Source organism: Asterias amurensis, chromosome 15 (assembly GCF_032118995.1).
Source record: "Asterias amurensis chromosome 15, ASM3211899v1".
NCBI classification, from domain to species: domain Eukaryota; kingdom Metazoa; phylum Echinodermata; class Asteroidea; order Forcipulatida; family Asteriidae; genus Asterias; species Asterias amurensis.
In genome coordinates, this window is record NC_092662.1 from 3555937 (window position 1) to 3569112 (window position 13176).

Consider the following 13176-nt stretch of genomic DNA (forward strand, 5'->3'; position numbering starts at 1 on the left):
ATGTGATTATTCGGGAGTATTAAAAATAATGATAAGAAAACCGTTATGCACAGTAAACATAGGAGCAATACTGGATAAACATGTGGACAAAGTAAAACAAATATTAAAATCGCACACCGTGTCGCACATTTCATACGGCCGACCAAGCCAAACAGACAAGAAACAATTTTTTTCTCGGCATGAGATCTGGAACACACTCTCTCCAGTGCCAGACAACTCCTCTCACAATGTACCCGGCCAGGTATATCACCGGCCACATCATACATATGCATGCATCGTGTGACACGCTCTCACTACAGTGCTATATACCCCTGTGGTGTATAATGTCATTACAGCGTTGGGGACCAGTCGTTCCAAACCGGAATGGTTTAGTGATCACAGTGGCATGTGCTAATCCTTTAAAACCTTACCACTCCGGTTCCCTCAAAAATAGATTTTGAAGGAGGTGTTGTCCATGAGCTGTGTAGGGAGAGTCGGGCTTGGATAAGTCTTTTGAATTCAGAAGCCCATTTTTGTGTTGAGATACTGGTGGGGTGCAGTTTGTAAACACTTTAGGCAGACTGGAAGCCTACCTTGATGGTGGGGGTGTTGTGTCTCCATGTGGAATGTTATGGTTCGGCATAAAAGCCTGCTACTTTGACTGGAGTTTGATTTTGCAGGAATTTATTCACAGCGATATTTGGACTGTAATGCTTGTACGCATACCATTTTCATCATTGTACATGCACTTGAACTAAAGATCTACATGAGTGTATTTACCCTGTCTGGGATTATTTCTGCATGTGTAACTCGGCATAATTCAGCATAATTAGTTCGGTTATAGAAGCTTCTATGGAATTGCGTGATAGTCGTCTTCTTCCCTCAAGTACTTCCGAGAAATCATCTTTCACTTCTGGATTTTCTCTCAAAGAATCACAGGGATATTTTAAATGACTGACTTGGATCTTACAAATCATACAGAAACTTTGTTTTGAAATCTTCGTGATATTGGAGTAACTGTATGTTCTATAAAAAAAAAACATGTTTTACCTGATCTTAAGTCAATAGGTCAGCAGCGTGTTTTTCTTCATTCTTCACAAGGCCGATGTGACTTTTGTGCCATTTTACACAGCCGTCAGCAAGCTTGGTTACAGTACCGTCAGTTATAGTACATCACTCAAACGCCTGAACGGATTCACAGTGCAAAAGATCAAGGCCGTACCTTCTGTCACCAAAACTCTCTCTAAATACCACACACTGTTTAGTACACACCTCTGGCAGGACTTTGAGTTTCTGATTTGTGCAATCTCTGAAAGGATTGGGAGTTCCTGATTTGTGCAAATCGCCGACTTTTTCCAATACTAACTCGTGACATTTTATTTGCTACTTTATTTTTGACAATAATGTTTGTATTCCTGATGAACAGACGATGGATAAAATTCAGCGGGCCCAGGCGATAGTGAAGGAGTTTATGCGAAAGGTAATTCTAGCTGTGTGGTGTACACCTTCATCATGGTTGTGGTGTGTTCTAACAACAAATAGTCACTGTGAATTTTGTGGTCTTATTTTTTGTTAACATGTTTGTAACTGCACTGTGTTTTGTCAGTGAAGAAGTTTGGTGTTAAATTACTGCTTGAAACTGTATGAGGTTTGTTCAGCTACATTGTATGCCTGTGTACTGTACCTCATGGTTTTTGGTGTGTTTACTTTATTAACAATAACAACAAACAGTCACTGTTAATATTGTGGTACTGTTAACACATTTTTAACTGCACTGTGCAAGTGTTGAATTACTCCAATAACTATGAGGTTTGTTGGGATATCGTCTCACAGGAACCTCATATGTAGTTCTTGGAGAATTGTGTGAAATAACCAGTTTGTGTTGTATGGTTCAGTCAAAAATCTGGTGTGACAAATACAAATATATGTTTTGGGGTATTTGTTTACAAATAAAAGGGCGTGTTTTCCTGTGACTCGATTTCAAAGAAGCGGAGGTTCTGTTCATTGATTCTTCAAAGGAAGAAAGCTGAGGCAAAATTGACTTCACAGCTTCTCATCAAATTATTTAACTCCAAACTTTTGTGAATACTAGAAGATTAATTTTCATTTGAATAGTACAGCTTTGATATTGATGTTAAGAATGACCCTGCCTTGAGATGACATGATCCTGCTGTACACATTTTGAGATCAAAAGTTTTGAAGTACCTTTCTTGAAGATGTTCCGGGAAAAATATCTAAATCTATTTAGTTTTGATGAAACTTTCACCTGAATGAATGAACCATGCCATACACAGAACCAACCACTCAGTGTGAGTGTACATGTAGCTATCAACACATTCCAATGGTTTCTACCTATTCATTGTTGAATAACATTTTGACCTCATCCATCCCTAACACCCTTTTTGTAACCAGTCAGCACTTTCCAAGGTCCTTTGTGTATTGTAAAGAGAGAAATGTTCTGTTAACTTCATGTAGAGTTAGTTTTGTTCTTAGTGTCAAGGGCCATGGTGTGTGCACCAAAAGTGAAACCAAAACACTAGTTTTAGTCTTGTTATGAGTCTATTCTACCATACTGACCCACCTTCATCCCCTTGCACTGTAAGCATTTATTAATAGCACCTAGACTTGTGGACAAGTTGTTAATGGTCCAACGGATAGTCGAGTTGTCACTGCTCTCACGCAAACTGCTGGTTGCCGACTTCTGGGGAGTAGAAGTCGGGCAGCGCGCAGTAGTCAAGCAACCAGCAGTTCGCGTGGAAAGCACCGCTGCAACTCGACTATCTCACCGCGTGGGACCATAAACGACTTGTCCACAAGTCTATATAGCACCTGATTTATCACATGTCAATGTAACCCCACAGAGAGCTTGCTAGTCTTGACCCAAGACATCAGTGATCGATAGTGGATAGTGTACTGCGCAGATACTGCGCTGGTTATAAATCGTAATAGCGCACCCTCTTAATAATGGACACTGTTGGTAATTAGTCAAAATAATTATTAGCATAAAACCTTACTTGGTAACAAGTAATGGGGAGAGGTTGGTGGTATAAAACATTGTGAGAAACGGCTCCCTCTGAAGTGACAGAGTTTTCGAGAAAGAAGTAATTTTTCACGAATTTGATTTCGAGACCTCAGATTTAGAATTTGAGGTCTCGAAATCAACCATCTAGACGCACACAACTTTGTGTGACAAGGGTATTTTTTTTCTTTCATTATCTCGCAACTTCATTGACCAATTGAGCTCAAATTTTCACAGATTTGTTATTTTATGCATATGTTGAGATTCACCAAGTGAGAAGACTGGTCTTTGACAATTACCAATAGTGTCCGGTGTCTTTTACCAACTTGACTGGACACTGAGAGACAGTCAAGCCATAAGAGGGCACACTGTGAAATTGTTTACAAGGAGCGCAGTACTCTATCCACAATTGATCACTAAAGTCTTGGGCCAAGACTAAGAGCAAGCAGGCTTACAGAACACTGCTTAGAAATGTCACTCATGTGTTTCACAGTTAGCTCATCTTAAGAAAGGATCTCTGTTATAGGTATTAAAAAGCCCCATTGGTTTGACAAGTCCTGGGGAGAACACTGCTACTAAATTCTGTGTACTACTTTTAATGAAATTGGGCCAGAAAGATTTCATCTAACACGGCGGACATCTTATCCAGAATCAAACCTCATCATTTTAATTATTTTCCTTTGAAGCGCCGCAGCTTAATCTAAAAGGATTTGGGTTACAATTGTCGGGAATCAACACAAAGAATCTTCCCTTAATCAGAGTTAATTCAATCGTCCAACTAGATTTCAATCTTAATTGTTTAAGAGCTGACGTTAATTCTTTAAATTGTCACATCATGTTTAATCAAGTTACACTCTGTGTTCACCAGTCTAAAATTGAACTCCAAAACTTAATTGCATTCAAATTCCCTGTGCAGGATTCAGAGGATGGTTGCCTTGTGCTTTTTTGCTCTCCCACATTTTCACTGGGTTTGGGTCTTCTGCCAAAATGCCAGTTATAGGCAGTGAACACTATTGGTAATTACTCAAAATAATTATTAGCATAAAACCTTACCTGGTAATGAGTAATGGGGAGAGGTTGATAGTACAAACATTGTGAGAAACGGCTCCCTCTGAAGTAACTTAGTTTTCGAGAGAGAAGTAATTTTCCATGAATTTGATTTTGAGACCTCAGATTTAGAATTTGAGGTCTCAAAATCAACCATCTGAAAGCACACAGCTAACTTGTCCTGCTGGACAGTCACTAAAACAGTTAAAGGGTAAACCCTGATAGGTAATCATTAGCAGTTAAGTAAACACTACAGGAAATTACTAATAATTGCGCCGTTTTGCACAGCCGTTTAAAGTACATTGTACTTTTGATTCTTTCTGTTTGATATGGTACATTGGTGCAAAGTTCAGGGCCCAATTTCATAGAGCTGCTTAGCACAATAATTTGCTTAGCACGAACATTTCTTCCTTGATAAAAACAGGATTACCAACCAAGTTTCCATTTGTTGCATATTGCTTGTTATGGGTATTCAGCTGTTGTTTGCTTATCCTGAAAATCACACGGAAATTTGGTTGGTAATTTTGTTTTCATCAAGGCAAAGAATTTCATGCTAAGCAAATTTTTGTGCTTAGCAGCTCTATGAGATTGGGCCCTGGTCAAAATGTCTCAAGCCAGTTGCTGGGAATCTGTATAGTGTCATGCAAATATATTGTTAACGAAGCATGTTCACTCAATTTAGCTCTACAGATGAGCTGCAAGTAGAAAATGCATCCAGCAAGTTTATCTTCTAAGTTTTCTCTCTGGGAACTCTAGATGTTGTCACTCAAAAGAGATCTTCACATGGTGCTACCCACAAACCTCACCTAATAAAAGTGCAAGTGGAAATGTAATGCTTGAATGAGGAGTAGCCTTGGTACTAGATTAAGCTCCATGCCAGTGCCATTATCATACTGCTGGTCATAATAATCATATAGTGTTAATAAACACAATGTATCCACTAATTGTATCGAGCAGGTTTGATAAGTGCCTCCATCGTCGTCGTGGTGGCTTCCCCAGCAGTGCAGACAACCCGTGCAGACAACCCCCCCCCCCCCCCCCCCCCCCGCTTAATGCATAATAATAAACCTGTATCCATAGTAACCGGTGTTCCTTGTTCATCATCGTCTTACTCATCCTGTTTGCTATTCATTTCTTGTCACATGTTGCTTTTTTTTTTAACCGGGCAGTTTTCACGGTGTGTTGATTCTCCACCCATACATGTGTTATCAAGTCGTCTTCATTATTGAAGTCTTCTTCATCTTGGCTTTTTTTGTGTGACTAACACGCATTCAGCATAATTTATATGGATGTTGTTTAACCTATTTTCACATCGTTATCAATTTTATTTAGGTTAACTTTATTATGTGGCGTTCAGTGCTACATTAATACCAGGCACTTCCTGGCAAACTCAAAACGGGTTTGTTCGGTCGTCAACAAGCATGTTGTTATTCCTACATTAATCTGATTACCTATTTGATTTTACCCTGGGAAGATTCAGCAAAATTCAAGGTTATGAATATCTTAATTTACTTTTGATTACATTTTGATGTTTTTTAAAGAGAGCCAATGCAATTTATCTTGTAAAGGCCAACTTGTATATAAATAGCAGTAAACCAAATTAAATCTTATCTGGTTTAATCTAATTAAAAAGTCCCAAAATCCTGTCTTAACCTATAAATAACAACATAAGACAAATGAGTAGTGCTTGTTTAAAATGTTTAAACTGTGTGGAGAGTTTGTTCTTATTTCAATTCTTGGTCAAGTTTCATAGAGCTGCTTAACAATTTTCTGCTCAGCAATTTTCTGCTTAGCATAAATGAGCAGGACACAAGTCACAAATGGTACACTATGACATGGTAGTTTGGCTGAAAGCCTTAATATGGTAAGCATACAGCTTGGTTGTGCTTAGCTTCTTTTGGGGCTTAAGAAGCTCTATAAAATTGAGCCCTGCTCCTTGAAAAAATTCCGGTCAAGTTAAAAATAATTGAGATACAAGCCCTGCGGTCTTGTGGAATTTCCAAGAAAAATATTTGAACCCAAACCTGGATGTACTATGCGTATCTATTTTATTTACAGGGTATACTTCATCCACTAATTATTCCACAGTGTGAATTACATCCTGGACTCCTAAGCGATCATATGATGTTATTCAGTTCCAAGCTACATGTATAAGTATTAGATTTCCTTTTTCACACTTCAGTCTGCAACACATCCACTTAAAAATAGACGTCCAGGATAGAATAAACAACCAAGTCTTTGTAGCAAATGTAAAAAACAGGACTGCCAAAGAGAAAAACCTTTTGAGGTTTTTATTCGCCCACTACCGGGACCATGGCTGATGAAAGCAGCTGGATTCATTTAACCTTGAGACGTGTGGAGTTTTTTCCCCCTTGCCTCTTTTGGTTTGTCGGATTCTGTTTTTAGAAGGCGTAAAACCGTTACTGATTTGGTTATCACGTACATGTAAAACTCACTTATTGTTGCACTGTTTGGAGGGATTTTATGGTATGTTGAAACAGGGTTTTAGGGGAGGAATTCATAGTTTAAAGAGAGAACTTCGCTGTTTTGGTTTTATATTTTTGTTTCATTCATTTATTTAATGTTACTTTTTGTTATGTATTTTTTCTTTATTTTATTTCACATTTAGATATTATTATTATTTTTATTTTTTTTTATTTTTACTTATTTATTTATTTCATTTTTATTTATTTATTTATTTATTTATTTTATTTATTAATTGTTTAATTTTTTTAATTTATACCAGAACCAAATCACTTCAAAGGGAATCCATACTCGACTCAAAACTACTCATACTATTAACAGCTGCAGTGACTCCCACCAATTTAGTTCCATCCACATTAATGTTTAATGTATTAACGAATCAATGACCCTACCTTTATGTATCCGACCCCCATGGTTGCCAAGGAAATTACCTCTATCTTATTTGCTATCACGTCTTGAAAAAAAGGAGACACAACAGATGATAAGAAATCTAGCAGCAGACCAATGTAACCCAGTACAGATGCAGGGCTGGAATGTGCCATCAAAGCTGTAGGAATGCATGCCATTCATTCAAGATAGTCTATGACCTTACAAACATTTACCAAAGGCAACATGTGTTTCGTCTTTCAGGGATGTGATTCATCCACATTGAATCAGAAATCCAACTTTTTTATACCATTTTTTTTTATCACCAACCCCCCCCCCCACCCCCCACCCAAAAAAAACAGATTTTTTTTATTATTTTTTTTATATGTAACTGCGATCAAATTCATGAATAACATATGGATAAAATCTTTTGGAACACCCTACATTGCAGAGTAGGGCTCAAAACCAAAGATAAATGTATGTGAGCAGGCTTCACACTCTCAAGATTCACGCTTTGAGCTCACAGTTCAGGGTTTCTTTCAACAGCTTATCACACCCATGTCTTTGCTATATGATTGCCCTGGTTTTTTGTTTTGTTTTTTTTTGTGGGGGGGTTGCCAGCTGTATTCTTTGAGCTGCTTTCCTTAAAGCATATCCAGTTTCAAACAAACAATCTATACAACTCTAGACATTGAAATATATTCTTGAAATACCTTCCTCTTAAATACGACCTGCCGACCAATAAAAAGAAATATCTGAAATTTGATCAGCTGCGTCTGGGAGCCTGTCATGCAGCTACTCTGTATTGATTCAGAGGTTTTGAAAGGGGTTATGGTGACAGTTGGGTCCTGTAACGCAAGCTTGAGTGTCAAAATAAGAACAGGTTTGTGCCTGCAGCGCACATAGATATCTAGTGTACTTCTTCAAAGCTAGATTTTGTTTTGAGGTTATTGTGGGGTCAGGATTTCATTTCGCTGTCTTATTTTTATGTTAAATTATAGAGGCTTGACAAAGTGGGAGCAAATACATGTAGGCCTACTGTTATCATTTTATTTTTGAACGCCACCATATATTTATCTTGTTTAGGCAGAATTTTCAGCTCTGTGAAGAGCCATTGGTTTTGTTTTCAGCTTTTTGACTAGTGTGCTGTTGTCGTTGTCACGGGTTTGCCTCTATAGGTGCACAGAGACTTTCTAATGTAATAGCAACACATAAGTTTTAGTTTTAATTGTGTTTTTCTTACACTTCTTACTTCTTCCTGTTTAATGTAACTTTATACGTAGGTAAGGAAAGATAATACTGAACCGGTAGACACATAATAAGCAGGTATCATCAGAGTTTCGCCTTAATTGCAGAAAGACTTTTGTAATAGCAACCCATAAGTCCTAGTTTTATATTTGTTTTTCTTACACGTCTTACTTCTTCCTCTTTAATGTAACTTTACAGGTAAGGAACAATACTACTGAACCGATAGACCCAGAATCAGCTGGTATCATCATGGGTTTTGCCTCAACAAGTAAATAGCAACTTTTGAACCAGAGTTCTAGTTTTATATTTTTTTTTCTTACACTTCTTACTTCTTCCTCTTTAATGTAACTTTACAGGTGAGGAACGATACTACTGAACCGATAGACCCAGAATCAGCTGGTATCATCATGGGTTTTGCCTCAACAAGTGAATAGCAACTTTTGAACCAGAGTTCTAGTTTTATATTTGTTTTTCTTACACTTCTTACTTCTTCCTCTTTAATGTAACTTTACAGGTGAGGAACGATACAACTGAACCGATAGACCCAGAATCAGCTGGTATCATCATGGCATTACAAGAAGAACTCATTGCTGTCCGGCTACGAGAGGCAGAGTCCTCAGAAACTCTCAAAGATCTCCAAGAAGATATCAAGTCTCTAGAAAAGGTAAGGCTCTTTTCCGCAAGGAAATAAAAATAAACATTATGCTAAAATATAAAAGTTTCTTGTCAGTTACTTTCTTTGCAGCTTACTCCAGAAGACAATCAGAGCATACTGATTGAAACATAACGTTGAGACCAACGGTTCTTTCAGAACCACCCCAACTTATTTAGAGATAGTAACTACAAATGACATGGTGTTACCGCAAACCTTTCCATATTGTATTTCCATCATGCAAGGTATCAAATCCTACTTTTCAGTCTGCATCACCTTCCAATAAAAAAAACCAAAGCTGCTGCAAAGTTTATTGCTTTTCCTCTGATTCAGATTTGACAAACATTGCTGCGTGAAATGTAGAACGAAGAGCCATTCAAACGGCTTTATTCCACAGACTGCATCTCTTTGGAACTCTTTGCCTGGTGCACCCTTCCCTCCATCCTACAATCTAGACTGGAATATCAATTCATACCTTCAGCTCCCCTGAGTTAATTTCATCTTTAAAATCTTTCTTCATGTAGCCCTTACCAATAGTGGCTTTTAGCCTAGTTAGGAGCAAATTTTGTTACGACTTTCAAATCTCTGAGGCATCTACTATTTTTGTGTAAAGTCAATGCAAATCTTTGATACGAAACAGCTCCTCTCATGTGTCTTATTTTTGTCTCCTTGTCTCTATCCCCCAGGCCAATAAGAAACTCCAAGAGGAACCCGGCCACTCCATAGAGACTCTACAAGACGAGCTCATTGCCGTCAAACTACGAGAAGCTGAAGCCAATCTATCCCTCAAGGAGCTTAGGCACACAGTGAATAAACTGGAGGAACATTGGCAGGTAAGAGAACCTCTTCAGTTTCAGATTGGTGCTTTCATAATTCCAATCACACATCAATGGTTCATGAAATGGTGAGGCTCAAACTTGGGTAGAAAATGCACACGACCTCACCTTGATCCAGTGGTTGGACTGCAGGACTTGCAATCACAAAGTTGTGGGTTTGAACCCTGCCAACCTAATTGCTGTTTTCACAATGACGAGAATAATGATTGTCATCTAGTTACTGGATCAACACTTTTTTATTTGTACAATTTATAATCATAGGCGTTAAACCAATGTTTGTATGAGAGAGATTTGCTGTTGCTAGCTTGGTGTTTATATCCCCTTGTGGGAGTTTGCCGAGTTCCCTTGACGGAAACATCATCTAAACAAGCAAATGAACAAACTCATATCCATGGCTCAGTTTCACAGCTAAGTAGAAAATTGTGCAGAACAATTTTCTGCTAAGCAAATCTAAACAGGAGACCAGTCACAGATGGTACATGTAATATTGTATTTTGGTTGGTAGCCCTGGGGTGGATTTCACAAAGGTAGTCCTAACTTAGGACTAGTCCTAGGCAATGCTAAGAGATAGGACCAGTCCTAAGTTAGAATGAGTTACTGGTCCTAACTTAGGACCAGTCCTATCTCTTAGCATTGCTTAGAACTAGTCCTAAGTTAGGACTACCTTTGTGAAATCCACCCCTGAAACCTTTCTTAAAGTCGGTCCAAGTTAGTTTCTCACCCTCGCGCTCTCTTCATATACCATCTCTGCTTCAGAAACATCTTCAGAGGGCATCATCCCGAAGGAAAGAGAGCAACACTAAACAGACTGTCCAGACGCTGACAGAAGAGTTGATGTCTGTCAGATTAAGAGAGGCAGAGACAATGGCTGAACTCAAGGAGGCCAAACAGAGAGTCATGGAGCTTGAGACACAGGTACGTTTGTGGAGAGCCTTGTCCCCAGTGGTGTTTGATCTCGCCACCCTATTGTTTCCCAGAGTCAACATTAACACTAAAAGGTTTGGGTGAATTTGTGTGTTTTGACCCATTTCACCTGACGTCATCATCAGAAAAATCTTGAATGCGCCATACTGGTGGGCATTTTCACTGTGCGTTTTTATATATAACTCTATGCTGTACGTTATGCAGTAAAGCGTGCATTTTAGGCGACGCGGCGTTAATACACGTAAACCTAACTACCCACCAACATGGTGAGCGTGGCATTGGTCGCCACATGTGATGCGCATGCAAGGGGTCAATACAGCCAAACCAAAGTGTACACTCCTATCACGTCCGCCATACCTCAAAAGGGCTTATGGCATCTAATGGCCTCTCCATGAAAATCCAGGCCTGTCATCATCATTTTAACTCCAAGAAGATGGCCGGATGATGTCATTTGGCTAGGGCCTTTTTCATTTGTGAAATGGCACTTCCATTTAAACGCTTATAGTCTGTAAAACTTCTGGAGTTGCACCAAGGCTAAGAGAGGCCTTGGCGTTGGTCTTGGCCTTGGTGTCCCTCCGTTACTTTCCCACAGACATAAAGATTTTCCAATGGGCGTGCCCTTTGCAAAATGTAAATGACCTCGCCCTCTCAAAGATGAAATTCAAATGATAGATTGATAGATAGTTAATTTCTTTTTACATTCGTGGCCATTGGCCAAATTACAGTAAAAATTACAATACATACAAAAAATAGTCAAAATGACGTCGTTGTTAGTTTATACCTGCCATGCCAGTATTGGATCCTCAATTTGAGATCATTTGTACAGTACAACACTTGCCCGTTACCAAAAGCAGTAGCTTATCGTCTTCGTACTGTGGGCTACCTAATTTGTACAACCATGTATTTTTGACCCAATTTTCTTTTCCCCATCATTGTCTCTTGTAGAATCAATGCACAAGTAATCAATTCCGTCGCAGCGAGGAGGAACGATTAGAAATGAAGGCGGAGCTGGATAAGGTCATGAGACACGAAAAGGAGTTACAGAGCTCCCTCAATGTCACCACTAAGGATCTCTGTAAACTACAAGCCAAGGTGAATACACTGTACAGGAGTGAAGCCAATGTGTGCGTGCGTGCAAGAGGACTCAAATGTCAACTCAAAACTTGGTTTGTGGATGGCTTATGGGATCCCCCAGAAGCCTGTCGTTGTTGACGGACCCCTTTGGTCAAATGTCGGGGTCAATATGACTAAGAAAAATACAAATTTGATGGAGCCATAACTTGAGGTGGACTCTGCTTATTAACTGCAAATTTGGTTTGTGGATTTGTTTTGGGGTCCATTGAAGGTCTCCTGTCCCCTCCTCACCATACTACCCCTCTGCCTTCCCTCATCCCTCCTATTCGTTGGACGGCTAAGGTCAAATGTCAAGTAACTGATTGGCTTACACGGCGTTTGTGTTTACAACTTTTAAAGGATTTGCCTTATCTGGAGACAAATGAAATGTTCCCCGATTAAAAATTGTAATGACTGTGATGTACTCCTTGATATTCATCGTACGACTTACCGAACGAGGCAAGAGTTTGTATAATATTTGATAAGAATACCCTTTTTGTTTTCATATTTAGAGTCAAGAAGAGTTGTATAATATAAGAATACGTGAGACTGAGGCCAACGCCTGCCTAGCTGAGCTGGCTCAAAAGATGGCAGAGCTGGAGATACAGGTATGATTGACCAATAGGGTTCAGGCTAGTAACAACACTGACCAATAGGAGACTGTTATTATTAATGATTAACCAATCAAATTGAAGAATTGCAGAGCTGGAGATACAGGTACGATTGACCAATAGGGTTCAGGTTAGTCAACAACACTGACCAATAGGAGCCTGTTACGATTCTTGGTTAACCAATCAAATTGAAGAATGTGTATTCTGATCAATGGAGTACAACCCAATTGCAAGCAAAGTAAAACAATTAAATTGTTGTGCATTTTTATGGTGTTTTTTCAAACAGTTTTCTTATCTTTATTCAAGGAGGACATTACAAAAACTTTGCAGGAACTGTTGTTATTTTTTCTGCCACTTTGTGTATCAAGTAACATATTTTGTGACTTTACAGTTCATTCAGGTTCTTCAAAGTTCCAGTAAGAACTATTTTAAGTAAGCTCTTGTTTTTCTCAGATTTCATGCACCCTGCTTGAAAATAAATCTTGAAGTCAGGGAAATTGATGTGGGATTTCTTGACTTGAAAAAAGGATAGCTTAACCCAGGACGGACTATTCAGTAGAACGATTCTTAACAACATAAGGGGTCATTAAATATCTTGGATCCACTTCACTGGCATCATCTGTGTGAAAATAGTACTTCAGTACAAGATCATGTTTGGTGAGAGCGAGCACTTTGGAAATATCCACAAAGGTTATTTTTGATGATACCAGAGAGGTACAAGAATGTAGTGACCCCTTAGCTTATCAAAGAAAAGTCACATTTGAATATTGGTTAACTAACTGCATTGTTGATTGTTCATTGTAGCTCTGTTGTGTAGATGTTCAAAGTTGGTTTGTTACATGTTCTTTTCTCTACCAACAGAGGGCGCCAGAGTGTGTTACACAGAATAGTCCTGTT

At 38.8% G+C, this 13176-nt stretch overlaps 1 protein-coding gene across 2 annotated transcripts in view; it reads left to right on the forward strand.

The window, feature by feature from the left end:
* The window catches only part of LOC139947896 (EVI5-like protein), a 55277-nt gene that overhangs the window by 33385 nt on the left and 8716 nt on the right, over positions 1 to 13176 (forward strand). Inside the window, exons 12-17 of one of the 2 annotated variants that reach the window (XM_071945741.1) lie at positions 1406 to 1459; positions 8658 to 8807; positions 9482 to 9628; positions 10388 to 10546; positions 11501 to 11647; positions 12181 to 12276. In XM_071945741.1, the coding sequence (XP_071801842.1) occupies positions 1406 to 1459; positions 8658 to 8807; positions 9482 to 9628; positions 10388 to 10546; positions 11501 to 11647; positions 12181 to 12276 (753 nt within the window). The remainder of the gene's footprint in view (positions 1 to 1405; positions 1460 to 8657; positions 8808 to 9481; positions 9629 to 10387; positions 10547 to 11500; positions 11648 to 12180; positions 12277 to 13176) is intronic. The other variant, XM_071945742.1, reaches the window with a different exon arrangement.